We start from the raw sequence: 23,155 nt of genomic DNA on the forward strand, positions 1-23,155 counted from the left end.
ATTCCCTTGAGAGTTCAGATGCTAATTTTGGCATCTATACAAAGTCTTTAGTCTCTAAAAGGAGCCCAAGTAAGCATTTTAGAGTACTCTGAAAGATCAACTTCCTATTTAGAATAGTGATGATATACCAACTTATCATAGGAAATAATAGCGTCCTAAAACTTGCTACCAGGCAGTTCAAACGAATTGAAAAATGAAGAGGAAAAAAGAGAGAGAAGGATAGATGAAGGGACAGACTTGGAAGCAAAACAAAAGGGACAATACCTTCAAGGGGCCCATTAAGTTAGATGTGAGATGATTTCATTGTGAATATGTATATCACCATATTAAAGAATATAAAACAGACACAAGTGGAAAAAAAAAAAGTTAAGAAGACCCAAATAAGCTCAACCACTTTAGAACTCCAATCTGGCTGTACCCTAAGCCAACTGAATCACAATTTCTGGGGGTGGGATCCAGCCATCAGTGTTTTGTAAATTTCTCCAAAGGATTTCCAAGTGCAGCCAAAGTTGAGAACCACTGCCCTAAACCTTGAGAGTAAAAAAAAACAATAAAAAGATGAAATCCACACAGTTATAAGCCTTCCAAACTGCAAATAATTCTCATTTAAAATGTAAATAATAAAATATAGTTCTTGACCTTAAAGGTATTTACAATTATCACCAACTTGAAATTAAGATGTAACAACAGACATTCTTTACAATCAGTCTCTGGTAGCTTTCTATCTTAGCAATGATATAATTTGCAGTAGCAAATAATCAAGACTTAAGTTATAAGATTCTGACCACCTATTATCCCAGTTTTACATAGGTAAGCACTACCCTCCATTTTTATCCACTCTCATGGTTAAACTAAATTTTCCTGGATGTCAATCACACCACCTAATAGTGTCAAGGTGACATACCTAAAATACTTTGTTCCCGAGAAACTGAAATTCAGCCACATTTCCTATCACCAAAATTACACATTTTAGAATGAGAAAAAAAAATCCAAAAATTCTAAATCTGACTCATTATCAAGCACATATTTTGACATGTTATAATGCAAACAGTATCATACTGAAAGTCACTCAAATGACTATCGAAACATGTGTCAACTGGATTTCTCTTTTTAAAACAATCGAATCTTCAACTGTTGAAAAAAAAGTCCAAAACTTGGTAATTTAACAAACTAGTATTAAATTCTGTGACCTCTTTTTTTAGTGTAGAAAATAATAAAATCATTGAAACTGGTTAGTTTTATACATGATTAAACATTACCTCAGAGTCATCTTTAATCATCACTTAAGCAAAACAAAACAAACAAAAAACTGCCTAACTACACAATCTTCTTGGGGGTGGGGGGAAGGAAATCCAAATGTGTACAATGAGCACTGAATGGCTAAAGCACATATGTTTAAAAAACCATTCACTCTAAAATCAATGAATGAAAAATGAAAAAAAGTTAGGTGTGAGCTAGAGAGGAACAAAACAGAACTAAGAAAATTTTAAGCATAAGAAAAATAATGTATGTTCTCACCAAAAGAGGCAAAATTTTAGGCAAGACTAAATACATATTTTAAATATAATGAACAAGGCAGAACATGTAGGGTTAACTGCCCTGCAAGAAGCCTCAGCAATTCGCAGCTTAATTAGAATAGTGTCTAATGATGTTACTATAACACCAGCTCACTCAGAAAAAAACAGCTTCCAAGCCGGAGAGGAGTGTGGGCAGCATAAATTAGTTTTACACTTGCTCCCTCATTGGTAGGAGAGGGATCTGAAGGAGAATGCAGAAAAAAGAATTCACACAAATGGAGAAATAGCTCAACTAAAATGTAGCTTAAGAAAGTGAAGCACAGGTTTTTAAATAAGATTTGCTGCTTCCTGGTAGAAGCAGAATTGCTCCAAGCAGCAAAGCCATCAGAAAAGGTCAATGATCCATATAAAACTTATTCCAAAAAATTTCAGAGTGACTTTCTCAGCACAAATTTTCATTAACTCTGAAACGGACTTGAAGTTTCTTTTTTCTTCCTAAGCTCAAGATTTAAAATGAGGGCACTTAGCTCAACAGAGAAATTTCTACTTATGCACTCCATTTCAAAAATAACACAATTAAGATGTAATACCTCTTTAAAGCAACCTTCCCAAAAACCTGGAAAGCAAAGAAAAAGCCACCTCTATTAACACTCACAAAACGATATATCAACTTTGTCTAGAAAGCTTTTAGCTTTAACTCCTACAATTTAAACCTACATAATTCATCACCACCTTAAGACTTAAAGATACTCCAAATCTTAAATGCTTGGCCTGCTGCATTACTTTTGTTCTGTAAGGAACTCAGTAAAGAAAACAAAAACCATGACATTATTGAAGAAACATTAATAAGAAATCAAATTTTAAATGTTAGTTTTATCAATCATTTACAGCGTGAAATGTCATGTACTAACTTTCTAAAGAGAAAAACCCTTGGCAGAAAAAGAAAAATTACACACTAGAACTTCATACGCTGTATTTCAGTTGAAATACATTCTCTGTATAACATGGCAAAGGCAATTTATGAAATTCACAATAAAAATTATTCAAAAGCAATGTTCCAAATCACTTTATGAAAGCATGTATTTCAATATTGTTTTTTCTATTAAGACTAGACGGTTTCTTCCAGCAAAAAGTAGTGAACACCCCAATAATCAAACTGCTGAGACTAAAAGGATGCTAATTCTGACAAAAGTCAAAGGTTGTTAACAAAAATTAGTCAAGACTATATGTCTTTAGAAAGTCAATTCGAAGTAATTAAAATAATTCCACATTATCTTATATTTATTATTCCTAAATAACCGGCAGTTTCACCTTAGACTCTGGTGCAAAAACTAAAGGCATTAAGAAACTAAATTCAAAATAAATTAATGAGAAATAAACATATTCATTTTTAAAGTTCACTAGGGTTTTCGGGGGGAAAATAGCTATCAACCTTCTATAGGGTTTTTTAAAAACTATTCCCGCAAAGAAATCTTTCAAGTTAACGAAACACACCCATTTCTTTGAAAATCTTTAAAAATCTAGTTTGCGGCATGTGACGGAGCCACCGCCCTCCACCCTACAGCAATTTCACATCTAGTATTTGTAGTCCTAGCAATAAAATAAACTATGTCTTTCGCTTTTTTATGAGGGGCGGGGGGGGGTGGTCAGTTAGGTGCTAAGATTGTTTCCCGCATACCGCCATCAGCCACAATACTCAAAAAGTAAGTAAACAAATCAAAGCCAGAAACAAATTAGAATGACACAACCAGGAAGAGAAAATAAGAAAAAGAGAAAACAAAAAATTTGCTTGAGAAAAGAAATTAAGACAAACCATTCACAACTTGCATTTAGACACCTAAGGCAATACACTCGAGCCGACCCCTAGGCGCTCGGGCGGGGAGGACAGCGAAACGACTCAAGAACAACAAAGAGGAGCGCTGGCCGCAGCAGGAGTCCCTGCCCGAGTTTAACTTGATTCTGCCACAAACTGCTAAGGGAGTTCGGGACCCGAGGACCGACCCCAGAGCCCGAGGGACGCGAGGCACCGAGACTTAGCCCGTGCCGCCTTAGGGCAGCTGGCTCGGCGCGGCCCGTCGGCCGACCGCGCTCGCTCTCGGGGCGGACCGCCTGCCTCCCGCGCGCTCCCCGCCGCCGCCGCCGCCGCCGCCGCCGGGAGCCCGCCCCGGGGCGGGGAGGCCGCGGGCGGGGTGAGCGGGCTCGGCCGGGGAAAGGGGAGGGGACATGGCGCGTTACCTGGGCTCGGGCGATGACGAGGGGAGTTCGCTCTCCCGCCGGGGCTAGTCTGCGGGGGCGCCGGGCCCGTCGCTCCCCCGGCGGCCCGGAGCGCTCCTCGGCCCCCGCCCCGACGCGTCCGGGCCGGGCCGCCCCTCCTCGGCGCCGCGCCGCTGCCCGCGCGGGTCGGGCCGCCTCGAGCTCCCGGGCCGCCCCGCGGCGGGGGGCCTTTCTCGCGGGCCGTCCGGCTCCCCTCACCCGCTCCCGTCCCCTAGGCGGCCACGGAGCCGAGGGGAGAGAGGGAAAGGCCTCCCGAGGAGAGCAGGCGGTCGCGAACGCGGGCTCCGCCACTCGAGCCGCTCCGTTACCGCAGCGGCGACGACGACCCAGGGCCGAGGTGTTGCTGCCAACTTGTCGAGAGGACACTGAGCATGCGCGCGCGAAGACCACATCCGGGTAATTTCAGGGTTTGGCCCTTTTTCCCCCCGCAGCTTTCCTTTCTCCAGGCTGCCCCCGCCTCCCGCCCGAAGTGACGGGAGGGTCGCTCTGCGCAGGCGCCCGCGGAGACTCTCCAGTCGGCGGACTGCGCGGAGTCCCGGCCTGCGATCCGGCGCTGCAGGGAGGCGCTGCCCCACAGCGGTGCGGGGAAAGGCTGCTTCGAGGGCATGGTCGCAGGATAAGTTAGCCTCCCTTTGCAAAAATGTACCCTAGCAGCGCAGGCGAGCTCGGTGAATAGTGGGCGTCCAGCAAGTGTTTATAAACAGCGATCAGCCAGACCTTATTTTTGAGGACCTTTGTGGGCACAAAAATTAGCCTTCGGCAGCTAGCGGTTTACTTTGGGAAGAAACTGGCGTTGACTGCAGCTTTCTTCCCTTTCCTCCATCCCTGGATTACTAGATTCAAAGGTATTTAAACTCACGAGACTCCCACACATTTGAGAGCCTCGCCAGGTGTTACGAAAAGTGAATGGTTTCTTGTTGGAAGAGATTTAGACGGAACGTCAAAGTTGAAAGGGACCTTTGAAGGCCTACGACACACCTGTTAACTAGGTTATTGCGTAGAGAAAAGCATTAACTCTGCTTTTGACTGTATACTTCTTTTAGTCGAAAATTTTACAAGTAGCATGTATTTCTTTTAAAAAGTTTCAGAAAATTACACGTTTTTCACCCACCAGGAAATACTTCCGCTGGAGGTCTCACCAAGACTAATTAGAAAGTTCTAAATTCATTTCTTAAGTCATAGAGCCCAGAAACTCTCTAGTCCTCCTCCTACCTTTCACCCAGTGCCCCACCCCCTAACTCCATGCGGTCCTTGTCATCACAGCAGCTCGGGCTCTTCCCTCTTTTACCAGAAAGCCTCTAAAACTCTCGTTTCACTGGTGTTCTCTTATCCTTGGAGTTCATGAGGAATTTCCAAGACTAGTTTTAAGGGAATTCATTTCCAGATCTTCCACTGCTATATTCACTATTTTCTACAATTGTTCAGCTTCAGAAAGCACCTGAAGACACAGCGTTCCTGTTCAAAATTGCCCTTCTCCCACCTTAGATAAAAAAGTCAAAACTTTCACCTGGTACTAAGGTGATTCAATCCAAGACATAAAAACCTCCAGGGCAGTTCAAAGGAACATTTCAGAGATTGGTGTCTGTGCTGAGAAAGTAAACAATCCGAATTAAAGGGTTATAGATTCTTTTGCAAGTCAGGTGATTTCTAATGCTTCATTACCAAAAATATTGAAGGAAGATCTAAGTGATTCTTAGGCACTATACCTCAGTTGGAATTAAAAGAATTGATTAACATTGCTATAACTAAATTTTTTCCATTCCATTCTATTTCAGTTATCTATTGGTGTATAACAGTATTACCACAGCAGCCTAAAACAACACAAATTTATAGGCTCACAGTTTCTATGGGTCAGTAATCCAGGCATGGCTTAGCTAGGTCCTCTGCGAGATCACAAAATGAGGCCTGTCAGGGAAAGGATCCGCTTCCAAACTCATGTGGGTTTTGGCAGCATTTAGTTCCCTGCAGGATGCAGGACCCAGGGCCTTAGTCCCTAGCTGGCGGTTGGCTCCCTGAGTTCTTTGGCATGTGACTCTCTCCATAAGGAAACTTACAATATGGTAGCTGGCTTCTTCAAAGCCAGCAAAGAGGAAAGTCTCAGAGTAAGACATTGAATACAACCTTATGTAACATAAACTCATATGTGTAATCACATACAACCCATCACCTTCGCCATACTTTATTGGTCAGAAGCAAATCACAAGTCCCAACCCCAATCAAGGAAAGGAGACTACAAAGGTTTGAACAGCAGGAGGTGGGAATCATATAGGATCACATTAGAGTCTGTCCACCATACCCTCTAATTAACCAAATGACAACCCCTATAGGCTCAACCTCAGAACTTTTCTTCAGGTTCCCTTCATCTTCTTGCTAAGGGAAACCTGACTTTCTCCCAGTCCAGTGCTTCCCTTTCCCCCACTCAAGTAGTGGCAACTGTATTTTCAACCATAAGCCCCTTAGATTGTGCCTTAAGATGAGGTAAGTGTCCTCCTTGCTCCTCAGCATTGCTTCCAGACCATCCTCTTCTCTCCTCCCTGTTAACCTGCAGCTTTAAATCTTGTTATCCAGTACCCCGCATCTTATTTTCATTCCTCTTCCTTTTTCACCATTTGTTCCGGCCAGTCATTCCAATGCCACTTCTGTCTTAATCCTAGATTGTTATAATATATGGTTAAATGATCTTCCCATTATCCTGACCTCTCAGTTCCTTGACTTCTCCTCCAAGGCTCTTGTCCTACCTTAATTCAGCCACTCACTTCCATGGGCACAATCACAGGAACTTATCAAACTCTGCAACTTCTTCATAATCACAACTTAAACATGTCACACTCTGGACACCACCTCATACTTCCATATTTCCCTATAGTGCTCTAATTCTAACAATCCCTCAACCTACATATCTATTTTCTCCCATCCTTACCCTGGCCAATCATTACAATCACTCCTTTGCACACACTTTCAACCCCCCTAACTCTCCTCCCCCTTTGTCATGCTTGCTGAGCTAAACTACAGTCCTGATTCAAGCCAGTTTTCTACTTCTTCACACCAGGATCCATGCCTCTGAATGTGGCTAGAGAAGAACACAATCGCACTGACTAATTTCACTTTGATTTCATCACTAGGAACCTCAAGTGGGCCTTTAGTGCTGCCCATGAATCCTGTTTCCCTCCTCCATTCTTCTGGTTTTCATACCTTTCCTGTCCTCTAACCTACACCTCTCCTGTGCCCCCATCCTCATTCTGTTAATAACTTCGCTTCCTATTTCACTGAAAAAATTGAAACAGTGAAATGAAAACTTCCACAGAATCCCACCACTTTATCTACCCATAGCCACATACCAGCATCTGTAACCTCTTCTTCACTTTCCACTCCAGCACAAGGTGAATTTTCCATGCTCCAAGCTAAAGCTAGTCCCTCTGCTAAAGCAATAGATCCCAGTCTTGCCTTGCCTGATTTGATTATATATGCCTTCTAATCAAGACCATTCACTGTCACTCCAGCAATTATTCCCCCTCTTCTATATTTTCAGTGTTTCACTCTCTACCGGGTCACTCCCATAGTTTACAAGTAGCTGTATTTCTCCAGTCCTACAAAATCTTCTCTTTGACCCTCTTTGACTGTCACCCATTGCCCCATTTCTTTGCTTTTTGTAACAAAACCTTTAAGAGTTTTCTATACTTTCTGACTGTACTTCTCCCATTCTGTAGCAGCAGAATACATGCCATATGATACAATTTACAGAAAGTTCAAAAACATGCTGAATGCAATGGGTGTGATAAGACTACATACATATAATCGAAATCATAACAACACACAGGATTACATATGTGGCATATTTTAGGTCTTCAGCCTCTCTTAAACTCATTCTATTCTTGCTTTCATCCTTAGCACTATATTTAAACTATTCTTGTCAAGGTCAACAACTTCACATTGCCTAAATCCAATGATCTAATCTCAATTCTCATCATAATTGACTTGTCTGTAACAGCTGACACAGCTAATCACTTGATTCACCTTATTTTTTCTTTACTGCACCCTGTTCATTTATCTCCTTTTTCACTAGTCCCTCTCTCCCTTGCCCCCATTTCTTCCTTGTTGATTCCATCTCTTCTTAACCTTGTAATGGACCAGGGCTCATTTCTTGGATTTTTTTCTCTTTTCATTGGTGATCTCATCAAGTCTCCTGACCTTCGATACCAACTAAGATATATGATATTATATCTTCAGCTCAGACCTCTCGTTTGAACTCCAGATTCTGATACCCAGCGGTCGACTGCACATCTCAAATTTAACATGCCGCAAACTGAACAATATCCTTCCTCGAACTTGTTCAACTTACCAACTTCTCTATCTTACTGATGACAAGTCTATCCTTAAAGTTTCTCAGACTGAAACCCCTGGAGTCATGCTGGACATCCCTCTTTCTTTTACATCTCACATCTAGTCTGGAGTCAGAGTATCCCTCACCACATCTACTGCTACCCCCTGGTCTGAGCCACCATCATCTCGTGCTTGGATTACTCTTCTAAAAGCTCTCCCAACTCTCAATCTTGCCCCTTAGAGTCTATTCTTAACATAACAGGCTGGGTCATCCTGCTAAAACTTGTGAAATCATATCACTCTTCTGCTTAAAACTTTGCAGTGGCTCCTCATTTCACTCAAAGTAAAAGTCTATGTCCTTAACAATAGTCTACCACCCTCCCCCAAACATTAGCTCTCTAATCTCATCTCTTGTTATTCTCCTAGATGACTCTGCTGCAGCCTTAGTGACCTACTTCGTTAACCCTGGAAGATACCAGCCATGTTTCCAAGTTAGGGCCTTTGCATTGGCTGTTCCTTCTGCCTGGTACACATTTCCCACAGATATCTGCATTACTATCCTCCTCGCCTTACCTTAGTCATATGTCACCTTCTCAGAGGCTCATCCTGACCTTGTTAAAATCACAACCCATTCTAAACCCTCACTTTATACCCCAGACTCCCCTTACTCTGCTCTCTTTTCTCTTAACTTCTAACTCTTATTTTCTAACATACTCTATTATTTACTTATGTGTTATGTTTATAGCTTATTGCCTATCACTCCCCTCTAGAATGTAAGCTCCGTGAGGGCAGGGATTTATCTGTAGTGTTCACTAATGTATCCCAAGTACATAATGAAGCTATTCACACATAGGAGGAAGTGCTCAATAAATACTTGTTGAATGAACAAGGTGTTTCATGCTTCTATTCATAAAAATGAAAACTAGGAATAGAGTTGACTCTGAATCCTATTTTATTCCAGTGAAAGTATTCTAGGCTTTAATATTAATAGTTTACCAAAATTTGTAATATTTTATGTTGTTTAGATCAATTAGGTATTCCAAATTGTATCAATAATAAAATCAAGATGAGATTTTTAAACTTAGAAACTCAGTCAAAAGATTTTTTTTAATTTTATGTAAGGAAATATGATATGCTGGTCAATAAAACTTTTCAGCCTAAAAATCTTTTATTAAAATGTTCAGGGGCAAGATAAGGAGAAAAAGAGTGATGTAAAATTTCTTTTAAAGAAAAGCTTGTTTATGTATCTTGATTCCCTTGGTTACACTTAAAGAATAATGTAACAGTCTTATTTTAAAATGTCAATATTTATGCCAGAAATAACAAGCTTTGCCATTATTAAAACTTAAGATGAACCACTTAGATCTTGACCTTTAAATGTACAAAAAGAAACAGTTTCTCAAATTTCTTTGAGGAGTTAAGCAAGCAAGAAATCTGGAAGACCACAGTCCCAAAGCACTCCAAGGGAAACATCTCAATTTCCATATCCATCTTTGACCTGGGCAGCCTAAGGCTTGAAAGTTTTCTTTCCCTTTTGTTTTCTTTGATGGTTCCACTTCCTGTGACTTGCAGCTTCCCAGGCTCAAGAAAAATATAGAGCTTTAACCTTTTCATCCAGTGGTGGAGACAGAGAGCTCTCACCTCTAGCACCACCCAGCTAGGAAGAAATGGAATAATATTAACAGGGAAATGACCTAGCAATTGACAGCTCCAGGCACACATTACCATCATGACATTTTAGGATTAACCCAATGTTTTTAAAAATTATTCAAGCTTCCCTTGAAAATTATAGTGTTTCCCACATTCCTGAAAAGTACCATAGTAAACTTTGTCGTCTCCTTTGGCTTAAAGTGTAGGAAGTTATGCTTGAGGGTAATTGATGTGCATTTGACTATTGAGTGATTTGTTCTTTTAATTTCAGAGAAGGCCAAAGACTTGATGCGAAGATGAGAAGAGAAGATGGGTGGAGCTAATGCTCTATTTAACTTAATTATTTTCTAAAAAGCTATAATAGCTGCTATCCATGCCAGATCCAGCAAGGGCCACAAGGGCAGCTGTGGACAGGATCCCAAGGGAGTAAAGGGGTGGAGACAGGCAGGAAGGAATTAGGTGGGAGGGGAAGGGAAATTACAGCCCACCTTTGTCTGGCGGCAGGCTTCTAAGTATTAACAGAAGCTAGGGGGCAGCTGAAAGTGAGGGACAGGAGCAATACAACACCCCTTTGTCAGTCCTTACCATTCACGCAATGAACATTTTACTCAATATAGGTGCCAAGTATTAAGGGGGTCAGAGGTAAACCTAAGCTAGCACATGCCCTTGGGTACCTTAGTGGGGAAAGAGTGAAGTGTTAAAAGACAATTCTGATGATGTGAGAATGGAATACTGTGAGAGAAAAGAGAAAGACACACCTAATCTTGCCTGAGAGAATTCAGAAGGCTTCACAAGAAAGTAGCAGTTGAGCTAGATCTTGAGATAAAGCAAGAGTTTGCCAGTAGAAAAGGATTCAGTGGGGACTTTCAAGGCAGAGAAAACAGCCTAGAGATATGAAAGTGGTTGAAGTATTTGTGGAATGGGGGAAAAAAAAAATTCAATATGTAGCCATAGATACTTGCCATATACAAAACAAAACATAAACACGACTTATAAGAGGTTACACATTACAGCATTTTTTACCATAACACACTGTTGGAAATAACTCAAATGTTTACCAAGGAGATTGGATAAATAAATTATGACACATCCATACAATAGAACAATATGTAACTGTAAAACAGAGTGAAATTCTTCCCTATACATATATGGAAAAATCTCAGAGGTTACTGCCAGATGACAAAGTGAGATCCAGAACTATGTGTATATTATGCTATGTTTTCTTTTAAAAAAGGAGGACAGATAATATATATTTATAACAATTATAGTTGTATGGGGTGGAATGGGAACTGAGCAGATGGGGGATGGGTGGGGGGAAATTTTTCACTGTATAATTTCTTTTATTTTTGAACCATGTAAATGTATTACCTATTCAAAAAAATTAAATTGAAATGATTCTAACTTGAAATTCAGCGTGACTGGAAAAATGTATCCTTATTCCTCTCCTTTAAGACTCACTGATCCTCTGGGATCCACAGTATTTGTCAGGGTTGGTGTCCTTTCTGCTCCCAGACTGAGCAATGAGTTCTCTGAGGACAGAGATTCTCTTTCCTCACTTTCTCCAAGTGCCTCACACTGGGCCTTGCACACAGCAAGTGTCAGAGAATGTTTGTTGAATGAATGCGTGGAGGAGAGAAGAGGGAGATAAGGCTGCGAAAATAGCTTTGGGGCCCAACTATGAAGGAAGACATGCTGATGATTTGAACTGCATTGGGAGACAGATAAGTTTGGGGTGTTGTTTTTACAGTTTTGGTTGAGGTATAATTTACATTTATAAACTTTTTAAGGACAGAGTTAGATGGGTTTGAGTAAATGTATACATTGTGCAACCAGCACCACAATCAAGCTTTAGAACACTTCTATCACTCCCAAAATTTCCCTTGTGAGCCTTGGCAGTCAATCCCCATCCCCATGCTCCTGGCCCCAGGCAACTGCTGACATACTTCCTGTTGCTAAGGTTTTGGTTTTTCTAGAATTTCCTGGAAAACCACAATAGAATCTTACAGTATTGAGTTATTGTGTGTATCAGTAGTTAGTTCCTTTTTATTATTGTTCAGTTCGTTATATATTCCATTATGTGTATATATAAATCCACAGAAACAGAAAGTAGATTAATGGTTGTCCGGAGATAAGAGAAAGGGGGATTGGGAGATGCGGGGTTTCCTTTGGATGAGATGGATATGTTTTGGAAGTAGATGGTGCTAATGGTTGTACAACATCGTAAATATATGAAAAGACACTTAACTGTATACTTTAAAATGGTTAAAACCCATAGAAACAAACCGATGGTTGCTAGGGGCTGGGGGGTGGGATAAATGGGAAGATGTTGGTCAAAGGGTACAAATTTCCAGTTATGAGATGAATAAATTCTGGAGATCTAATGTGTAGCACGATAATTATAGTTAACAATACTATGTTATATACTCGAAAGTTGCTAAGAAAATAGATCTTAAGTGTTCTCACCATAAAAGAAAGTGTAATTATGTGAGGTGATGCATGCATTAACTAACCTTATAATGGTAGTCGTTTTGCACTATATGCATGGGGGACAGATATATAAGGTGTACACATCTTAAACTTATACAATGTTACATGTCAATTATATTTCATTTAAGCTGGTGGAAAATAAAATGGTTAAAATGGTGAATTTTATGTTATGTAAGTTTTATCTTAAAAATCTACATTTTCAGTAAGCATTACTAGCAATGATTACTAAGCAAATAGTCCTTGGAAGTTATTGGTTTAGACTGATTTGGTTTGGGTGCCCATTTCACTCCTTACTAGCTATGGGACCTTGGACAAATTATTCTAAGTCTCTGTTTCTTCATCTGTGAAATGGAAGGGGGAATCAATGAGATAATGCACGTAAAGCCCTTAGCATGGTACCGACAAGCACCTAATCAGTGTTAACTACTTTTTAATCTCCCTACACATATATCAAGTTTATTACATGTCTTAATTTATTTGATTCAACACGAAGCAGAAATTATTCTCAATCTATAGGTGGTGAAACTGGAACCATCAAGAGATTAAGAATAATTTATCCCCATATTGAGGGACTTTTTATAAAAGAACTGGCTTATATTTTTCAAAAATGTTAATGTCTTGAAAGACAAAGAAAGACTGAAGAACTGTTCCAGATTGAAGAAAATTCAATAGCTATGACAGTTAAATGCTATGCATGATCCTGAATTGGGTATGGGAAGAAATTGCTATAAAGGTCATTATTGGGACAATTGACAAATCGAAATATGGACAATAGATTAGATAATAGTATTGAATCAATGGTAGATCCTGATTTTGATACCTGTAGTGTGCAGAGCCAGAACTAGAGTGCAAAGAGCAAGGCTCCTAGGATGCAAAATTTAAGGATGCCCTCTCAGGTCCGCTCACTCTCAGGCCTTGCTTGCCTCCCCCTGGATCTGGCCCTGCTGTTGTGGGGATGGAAGACAATGTCCTTGTTCTTAGGAAGTGCATGCCGAAGTGTTAAGGGAAAAGCATACTAATGTATGCAACTAACCCTCCAATTGTTCCGAAAAATAACAACATATAGATAGAGAGAGAAAATGTGAAAGCATATGTGGCAAAATGTTAATAATTGGTGAATCTGTGTAAAGGGTATACAGAAGTTCTTTGAACTATTCTCGTGATCTTTCTGTGAAATTAAATCTAAAAAATGTTTTAATCACTTGTCAATGTGATGGAGTTCCTTTAGCCGAAGAGCTGGAATTTGAACCCTCTGTTGCCTCCAGCCCTCTATATAGTTTGGTGTGGAGGTGCCCTGCCACCCAAATAGCTATAAACTGAGGCCAGGGCCTAGGATGGCGTTCTACCTAGGTGTCTCAAAAAGGAAGTGGCTCTCGTGTATTAGAGCAGTATTTCTTCAGCTTTAACCTGACACAAACCACTTGGGGATCTTGTTAAAATACAGATTCTGATTCAGTGGATCCAAGGTGGGGCCAGACAATCTACATTTCTAACAAGCTCCCAGATGAAGCTGATACTGTGGGTCCCTGGACAGGAGTTCCAAAGGCAAGGCCCTAGACAGCTAGGACCTAAAATTCAAATTTTGGGGGAAAAGGAATAATGGAAAGGAACACTAAATGATTTAAGAGACTGTGCACAGTTGTGATTCTACACACTTCATATGCTTTTCAATGAGATGCTCAGCTTTCTTTTTTTCAAACATCTTTTCATTTAATAAGCATGCAGTGAGTCTACTGGGTACCATACTTTAGAGTGAGGAATTGAATGGTAATGAATATTACGGAAAGAGTTTTATAATTTACCCAGTCTTTCTCTCCCCCACCCCCCCAGGAGATTCCAAATCAGCCTTAAATCTAAAGAGTTTTTAATCCAACAAGTGAACTTGGCATCTAATAGTCTCACTCAGTGTCACAGGCAAAAGAGAGAACATTGCAGGCAGGGAGTGCTAGAAATGATTTCACTAAAAGCAAACAACACAGACGTTTTTTAAAAAAGATAGAATTAGCGTTTGTGCTGTGACATCATTTTAGTGATAAAAAAAAATCTTATAATAATATTTGTATGAAGAGTTCTTAGCTTTTGACTCTGCAGGGGAAAATAATATTACCTTAACTTCACCCAAATCTTTTCTTGTTTTTAAGCATTTTTCTTGGAAGACCTTGAGGGAAATAATTCACTTTACCTTGAACCAAAATTAAAGTCGCTAGTGTTTGTTTGTTTTGTTGTTGTTTTTGCTTTTAAGATTTAAGGATATTCAAGTGCTACTTTTTAGAGTTGGAAATGAGGTATTTAAAGAAGGATGCTGTGAGCATTTGAGCAGCACATACCTCAAACCTACTTCTCAGGAACCAGCCGTGTGAAAGATAAGGCTAGCTGGTTCCAAGATTCAGCCTTTTCGGTTCCCCTCCAAGAAAATGTGGCCAGTAGAGACTTCACCTCTCCGAGGCTTTCTAAACACTTGCAGCTCTGAGATTTTTCTTTCCCTTCCTCCCAGTGACTGCTGCTGCCTCTCGGCTTTTGCTTCTTCCCCTTTCCTTTCCCTGACTTTCACTTCCCTGGCACTTCTGACAAGCTGCACCCAGCTGCTGCCTTTTAACTCTCCCAACACTTCCTGCCCTCGGTACTCCCTCCTTGCCTGTGACAATGCTTACAGCTCGCAGGCCAGCCCTGCTTAGTGACCCTGTGACCTGTTGGAGAAGCTCTGTAAAATCTGCTTCTAAAATGTATTGGGGCCACAGCCTTCTCTGAGGCCAAAGGAGACTCCTCCAAGGCTTGAGTACCTGGGCATCTATGCATGCAAGGAAATGAGAACTCAACACCCTTATGGCCCCAGGCCCCTGAGGCCACCGTGGTAGTAGCTATTTCTCTCCCTTCTCCATTTTAGGGAGGCTAGTTTTCGGGTCAGCTCCTACCTGACTTAAAAATAACACTGATACTCTGTAAGGAAGATGCCCTGGCTCTGAAGGCCCTCTCCAGCATGGACACCTGTCTGCCCGCCCCAGCACACAGATAACCGGGAGTTCCTCTGAACTTGCCTGAGGCTACATGGGTTAGTTAGAATTCTGGCTCTGACTCAGGTCCTAATCATAGTCCACAAAGGCTCTTTACTGGAGGGTTTGACCCAAAGGCCCAGGACCGCAGACTCTGCTGCCCTCCCCTACAGCCTGCCCTCCATCATCACTGCTCCCTCAGGAGCAAATTAGAATTGATTCTTCGGCCAAGGAGAAGGCCACTGTGGACAGTCAGGCCCAGGCCCAAGGTTTGCCCTCCCTTCTGCCTCCACCTTTCCAAATCTCTCTCATCCCATTATGAGGCCCAGCCCTCCTTCTACCAACGACTCCATCCCAGCTGATCTCATCCTTGACTTCCTGCTGTTTGGGATGTTTACACCCTACTTCATTAGGAGACAGTAGCGTACAGGTAGAAATTATGGATGGGCTTTGGAGTCAAAGGAACAAGTGTTCAAACCCTGGCTCCATCGCTGTGTGTTCCTGGGCAAGTTAATGACTCTTTCTCAGCTTTAGTTACTTCGCCTGTAAAAGTAGGTATCATCACACTTGTTTACATATTTTTTTCCCTGAGGGTAAAATGAAAATTTTATTATCCAACAAAAATTTGTGTGCCGTTTGCCAGGCACTGCCTTAGATGGAGGTATAGTGGTGTATGAGTCAAATTCCTTATCTTTAAAGAGCTTACATTCTAGTGGGTGATACAGATAATAAACATGGAGCCAAAGGAATAATATAATATTGAATAGTGATTACTGCTATTTTAAAATAAAATCATAGAGAGTGATTAGATTTGGAGAAGGAGTGGAGTACTATTTTAGATGGGGTGCTAGGGAAGGCTGTCTGAGGAGGTGACTTTTGAGCAAGGACATTTATTCAAACCTGAGACTGTAGGATTGTGATTACTACACTTATCACAATTGAAAAAGGTGAATTGGTTTTTATAAATCAATCTGTTTAATATCCATAATTCCCAGGAAGTTAGGAATTATGTAGGTTCATATATAGAGTAGTATCAATTTTGGAACATCAGTTAGGATATTACTATATGCAAATGATTGAAGATTCAAAGTATGGATGTACATAAAAATGTAAATAGATGCTACAAATTTTTGCAAAAATGCCTAAAAATGGTCTTCAGCAGATGCTTCTAAACTCCCTCTGGATTACAGCTTTCGAACAAAACAAGAACCCAATGAGTTTGGATCAGAGATCTCTAAAACCTCCTCCACCCCCACAGCTGTCTTTATTTAGTACTAAATTTAGAGCAGATGGAGAAACGAGCAAGCGAGACAATGCCTGCATCTGCTAATAAATTAATACCACTGAGCCAAGCAAGTAGAAAAATCTAGAGTGGTCTCTACATGTTAGCTCAGCTACAAAGAAGGCAAGGCCTCCTGCTTTTGAAGAGCTTATAATCTATATAATTTAGGCACAATATTGTTTGCTAACATTTATTGAGGACCTACTATGTGCCCAGCACTATTCTAAGTATTTTACTCATACCAACCAATGTAATAATCCCGTGAAATAAATACTATTATATTATCCAGTTTATAGAGGAGGACACTGACTCTCACAGAGATTAAGTGACGGCCCAAGGTCACATTGCTAGTGACAGAGCTGGGATGCCAAAGCTCTTAGCTACCATGCTAAAGTGCTCTTCTAGAAAGACACAGATAGGAATAGACTGCCCCTATGACTTGCTTTATATTTGCCATTTATTCATTGTTTTTTAGAAGCACACCTACCCCTCTTAGAATGTTCTATAGGTCTGTATACAGCACTTATGCTGAGCCTTACACATAGTAGGTGGTCAGTTGGTATTTATTGCTTTGATCATGGGCAATATTATTTTTGATACCTAGGTTGCTTTGAACATAAAATCATCTTAAGAACTTAAAGAAGCTGACCAATGCCTTGAGAGATGTGTCAGAGGCTTGATTCTACATAGCTTGTGACCATTACGTATGGTCACGCTACATTGCAAGTCATTTTCCCTCCTCGTCTTTCCCTGGAGGCCATAAGCTCCGTGAGGTGAAGGATATTGTCCAAGTCATCATCGCGTCCTCAGTGACCAGCCCAGCACCTACGAAGAGGTTGAAAGGTGAATGGCAGGAGCTCAGCTGGCATTTAAAGCAGAAAGAAATGCATTGGAAGGAAACTGGGGGGGTTCCTGGATTGAAGAAAGAGGAAGAGCAAGAGCTGCAGGAGTCAGAGGAACTCTGGAGACTGGCCCAGGGCTCCGTGCTGCTGGAGCTGCCTTTCTTTCAATCCATTTCTGCCTCTGCCTGGGGAAAACACATTCCCCCAGAGCCCTTAATTTACAGACTTCTTGTCAATCGATGTGACACAACAGTCAAGGGGCTACTTCTTCATCCCCAGCTCCAGTGAAAACCATCTTGAGGAAAACCCCAGTTGGCCCTCAGCCACAATCACATCTCTGGCCGATCACTCTGGAGCACTCCCATTATCCAAGCCTAGAATGTGGCTTATCCCTGGGGGCTGGGAGGTGGGCTACCAAGAAGAAGCCTAGTGTGGGACTGAGGAGAGGATGATGTGGAGTTATGCCAGGTAGTCAAAAAAAAAATGGCTACCACACACCTAGTAGGTCTTAAATAATGAAGACTGAGGATATGGGCTGAGGGTCCAGAGTGAATTATTTCCTTAAAGAATTGATTCTATGTTAAAAAATGGTAGGGCTTCCCTGTCATTCAGTTTATATTCATTCATTCATTCAACAAATATTCTATGAGTGTCTATTAAGGGCCAAACACTGTTCTAGATGCTGGGTATACCTGTCAGAAACAAAACAACATCCCTGTCCTCCTGAATTTTCCATTTTAAAAGAAGGAGGCAGATAATCAACAAATGAATACGCAAATAAATACATACTATGTCAGCTGGTAATAAGTGTTACGGAGACGATTCAAGCAGGTTAAGGAGAATAGGAAGTACAGGAGAGGGGGTTTGGGGTTTTACAGGATAGTCAGGCCAAGCGGCTCTGATGAGATGACATTTAAGCAGAGACCTGAAGGAAATGAGAGGGTGAGCTCTGTGAATAGCTAAGGATGGAATGTTTCAAGCTCAGGAAACAGTAAGTGGAAAAGCCCTATGGTGGGCAGGAGCTTGGTATGGAACAGCAAGGAGGCGGAAGGAGTGGGGAGATGATAGGAGATGGGGTCGGAGCAGAGGATTTACCACAAAGCCAATAGCACCTGCCTGAACTGCTGTTCTTGAGAGGAATTTCAGGAGTTGTGGCGAGTTCTAGGTGGGGTGGTGGAGCCAGGCCACACAGTCTGGAAGCATTTCTACATAAACATGTCAGGTAAATTGCCTGAAGAGATATCAGAAGAAAGGGACCTGCATTAAATTGTTGTGATTTATTTTCTCATTCTAAATTAACATTCAATTCTGTACCTGATTTTATATTCATAATTTGTAGTCTTTTTCTTAGCAAGGACCTATACCCTCTTCCCCTTCCCTCCCTTTGCCCATGGTGTAAGCTTTAGGTTCAGCAAACTCTGGATCCCACCCTAGACCAGAGAGATTGGGGATGGCAGTGGGTAGGGCTAATCACATAGGACCTGGTAGACTGTGGTCAGAATTTTGTCTTTTACTCTTTGAGTGAGACACGGTATTATTGGAGAGTTTTGAGCAGAGCAGAGATATGACCTGAATTATATTTCTAAAGCATCATCTGACTGCTGACATTGAGACAGACTGTCTAAAGCAGCACTGTCCAATTGAAGTACAATGTAAGCCACATATGTAATTTTTAATTGCCTAGTAGCCACATGAAAAATAGTAAACAGAGACAGATGAGATTAATCTTAATATTTTTATTTAATTTAATATGTCCAAAATATCACATCAACATATAATCAATATAAAAAAACAATTGAAATATTTAAATTTTTCTTTTCATACTTTCTGAAATCCTGTTGATATTTTCCACTTATAGCATATTTTGGTTTGGACTAGTCACATTTCAAGTGCTCCATAGTACATGTGGCTAGTGGCTTTAAAATAAATGGAAAGCAATGTGCCCTGGCCCAACCCTCTGCAAGCTGGCATTCCCTACCCACTCTCTGGAGCACTCTGAGGGCATTCCAAAACTCCATGGGAGTTAAAGCACATCTAAATGATGAGGGAACAACCTAGGCTCCAATTTGAGGTTTAATAATGATCATATCTAACTTGTATAGAGCGCTTTCAGTTCTAAATGTTAATGTATGTTAAATCATTAATCTCTATAACAATTTATTCATAGCAATACTATGAATAATTACTATTCCAGATTTGTAGATGAAGAAACCGAGGCATACAAGAGATGAAATAATTTACCCAAGATCACATTCAGTCTTACTTGAGAGTCTGTGCTCTCACCTCTATACCAGTGGTCCTCCTGATGAAATTTTTCATAATTCTTTTATCTCCTTGTGCTGGTTTTCCATTTTACTTCCCTTTATTAATATTACTCTAGTCCCTCCTTATCAATGGGTAACATGTCTCAAGACCCTCAACAGATGCCTGAAACCGTGAATAGTACCAAACCCTATATATATATACTATGTTTTTGCCTATACATACAAACATACCTGTAATAAAATTTAATTTATAAATTAGGTACGGCAAGAGATTAGTAATAACTAGTAATGAAATAGAACAATTATAATGATATAAGTTACATGAATGGCTTTGGGGCCATTATTAATAAAATAAGGGTTATTTGAACACAAGCACTGAGATACCTCCACAGATAATGTGATAACAGAGATGGCTACTGGGTGAATAACGGATGAGGAGCCTATACAGAGTGGAGATACTGGACAAATGGATGAGTCACATCCTTGGGGAGGTGGAGCGGGACAACGTGAGATTTCATCATGCTACTCAGAATGGTGTACAATTTAAAATTTAGGAATTGTTGATTTCTGAATTTTCCATTTAATATTTTTGGACTGCAGTTGAATGAGGTTGACCACAGATAACTGAAACCACAGAGAGCAAGACGCAGATAAGGGGGGACTACTGTATTCTTAAGCTTCAGCATCTTTTATTGGTCACCATATCATATTTTTCTACAATAAAATATGAATATTTTTTGAAAAATTTTATTTCTTGTGACCACAAGAGTCAAGGGTTACAAAATTTCTTATAGTTAAACTATCATTAAAATTATAAATAGTTATAATTGATCAAAATAACCTAAATACAAATTACTAATATACAATGTAAATTTTATTGGAAATATATTTCTTAAAAAAGATAGGTGATTTTTCTTTTTTTAACAATTAATTCTGTGTCCGTCAATAAATATTACTTGATGTTGACCAAGTTCAATATCCATGCTATCTCTATTTTTCATTTTTATAGATGCGAGCACTGAGAATTTTGTTTTATAAATAAGTAAGTGTGAATGAAAATGGTTTTCTAATACTAATACTAGCCAATTTTTGAACTATGTCCAAATTGTATGACAAAAATTATATAGTAATTGGTGGTTGCTAGGGGCTGGAGAGGGGGAAATGGGGAGATGTCATTCAATAAAGAGTTACAGTCATGCAAGATGAATAAGTTGTAGAGATCTGTTGTACAATAATGTACATATAGTTAACAGTATACTAACACACTTAAAAATTGTTAAGAGGGTAAAATTACATTATGTGGTTTTGTTTTGCTTTGTTTTGTTTTTTAGGCCACAGTTACCAAAAAAAAAAAAAAAGGTCAATCCTGATACATCAACGGATGAATGGCTAAACAAGGTATGGAATATCCATAGAGTGGAATATTCATTACTCAGCCATAAAAAGGAATGAAGTTCTGATGCATGAATAAACCTTGAAACATCATGCCAAGTGCAAGAAGCCAGACACAAAAAACTATATGATTCCATTTACATGAAATTCCCAGAATAGGCAAATCCATAAAGAGGGAGGGTGGATTGATGGTTGCCTAGGTCTCGGGAGACGGGAAACTGAGGTGTGATAGATAAAGAGTAAAGGATTTCTTTCCAAGATGATGAAAATGTTCTAAAATTGATTGTGGAGATGGTTGTACAACTTTATGCATTTGCTGTAAGCCACTGAATTGTATACTTTAATGAGTGAATTGTGTGACATGTGAATTATATCTCAATAAAACTGTTTTTTTTTCATTACATCATGATTGTATTAGTTTTCTATTGCCGCATAACAAAATACCACAAAATTAACAGCTTAAAACAACACCCATTTATTATCTCACCATTTTGTAGTTGAGAAGTCAGTGGTTGTTGACTGAGTTTTCTGCTTAGGGTCTCATAAGTCCAAAATAAAAGCTTTACAAGGGCTGGGCTCTGGGGAAGAACATGTTTCATTGGTGTTGTTGGCAGAATAAAGTTTCCTACAGTTATAGGACCGAAATAAATGTTTTCTAGCTGGCTTGTTGGCTGGGCATCTCTCTTGGCAACTAGAGGCTACTCTCGGGTCCTTGAATGTGACCTCCACCATCTTCAAAGCTAGCAATGGACTGTCACATTCTTCTCATGCTTCACACCTCTCTAACTTATCCTTCTACTACTGGCCAGAGAAAATTCTCTGCTTTCAAACTGCACTCCTGATTGGGTCAGGTCCGCCCAGATGACTTCCATATCTTAAGGTCAACTGACTTAGGACTTTAATCATATTTGTGAAATCCATTCACAGCGGTACCTAGATTGGTGCTTGATTGAATAATCATGAAATATGAATCTTTAGAATTCTGCCTAGAATTTTTCATCGAAAATATTCTTTTTCCCCCAGCAATATAATTGACGTATAACTCAAAAATGTTCTTAAGCCAATTTTTCATTGATTTATAACCTATATACAGAAAAATACTTAAATCACAACTAAATAGTTTGATTATTTTCACACTGTAAACATACCCATATAATCCTCACCTAGGTTAAGACTTTTAAAAGTTTTTAAAGTGCATTCTAAGGTCAGCCTCTAAGACAGCCACTGCAATCACCCCTGCCTCCTGGTATTTATGCCCTTGTGTAATCCCTTTCTCTTGAGTGTGAGCCAGACTTACTGATTCACTTCTTAATGAATGAAATATGGAAGAAGTAATGAGATGCCACTTTTGAGGTTAAGTTATAGAAAGACTGTGGCTTCTGTCTTGAGTGCTCACTTTATCTTGCTCGCCCTGTGAGAAACCAGCTGCCATATCATGAGACAGCCCGATTGAGAGGCCCATGTGACAAAGGACCAAGGTCTGCCAACAACTATGTGAGAAGCTTGAAAGGAGACTCCCTCAGCTGAGTCTTTAAATGAATCCACAGCTCAAGCCTGGCAGCTTGACTACAACCTCATGAGAGATCTAGAGCCAGAAGCTCCTAGTTAAGCTGTGTCCAGAGTCTTGACTTACCAAAACTGTAAGAGAATAAATCCCAATGTTTTGTGGTAATTTATTATGCAGTAACAGATAACTACTGTTGAAGTCTAGATCCAAATCCTTTGTCAGCTAGGATTAGTATTGCAAATATGTTTTACCACTCTGTGATTTGCCTTTTCACTCTTTGAGAATATCTTCTATGAGTAGAATTTCAATGTTCAATTTAACAATCTTCTCCTGTATTGTTAGTGCTTGTATTCTATTTAAGAAATCTTCCCCTATTCCAAGTCAAGGAGTTATTCTATATTATCTTCACATTTACATATAAAATCTTTCTGAAATTGATTCTGGTGTATTAAGATACAAGTCGAGGTAATTATTTTTCATTATGGACATCTGATTGACCCTCGATTTATTGAAAAGACAATCCTTTCTCCATTGCATGGGGATTTCATATTAGTTATAAAGTACTATATATTTCTGGGTTTGTTTTTTTTTTCCCTGAACTTTATCTACTCCATTGATTTGTTTGTCTTC

At 40.0% G+C, this 23,155-nt stretch overlaps 2 protein-coding genes across 5 annotated transcripts in view; one reads left to right on the top strand and one right to left on the bottom strand.

Annotated features, from left to right (window-relative positions):
• Positions 1-3,890, bottom strand: part of SMAD4 (SMAD family member 4) — a 51,762-nt gene extending 47,872 nt beyond the window's left edge. For both annotated transcript variants that reach the window (XR_005648250.1, XM_039841381.1), the window contains exon 1: positions 3,753-3,890. The gene's annotated coding sequence lies outside the window, so the exon portion shown is untranslated. The remainder of the gene's footprint in view (positions 1-3,752) is intronic.
• On the top strand, positions 3,743-21,400 carry LOC120585153 (mucin-19-like). Of its 3 annotated transcripts, none has more exons than XM_039841412.1 (2): positions 3,743-4,187; positions 20,958-21,400. In XM_039841412.1, exons 1-2 carry the CDS (start codon positions 3,766-3,768, stop codon positions 21,076-21,078), a joined length of 543 nt encoding a protein of 180 aa, XP_039697346.1. In that variant the 5' UTR covers positions 3,743-3,765; the 3' UTR covers positions 21,079-21,400. The 3 variants fall into 3 exon arrangements, with proteins under 3 accessions (XP_039697346.1, XP_039697361.1, XP_039697356.1); XM_039841427.1 differs by lacking the exon at positions 20,958-21,400 and adding an exon at positions 17,125-20,951; XM_039841422.1 differs by lacking the exon at positions 20,958-21,400 and adding an exon at positions 10,033-11,380.
• Positions 21,401-23,155: the final 1,755 nt, after the last annotated feature.

This window comes from Pteropus medius, unplaced genomic scaffold, assembly GCF_902729225.1.
Source record: "Pteropus medius unplaced genomic scaffold, Ma_sr-lr_union100, whole genome shotgun sequence".
Classification (NCBI taxonomy): Eukaryota; Metazoa; Chordata; class Mammalia; order Chiroptera; family Pteropodidae; genus Pteropus; species Pteropus medius.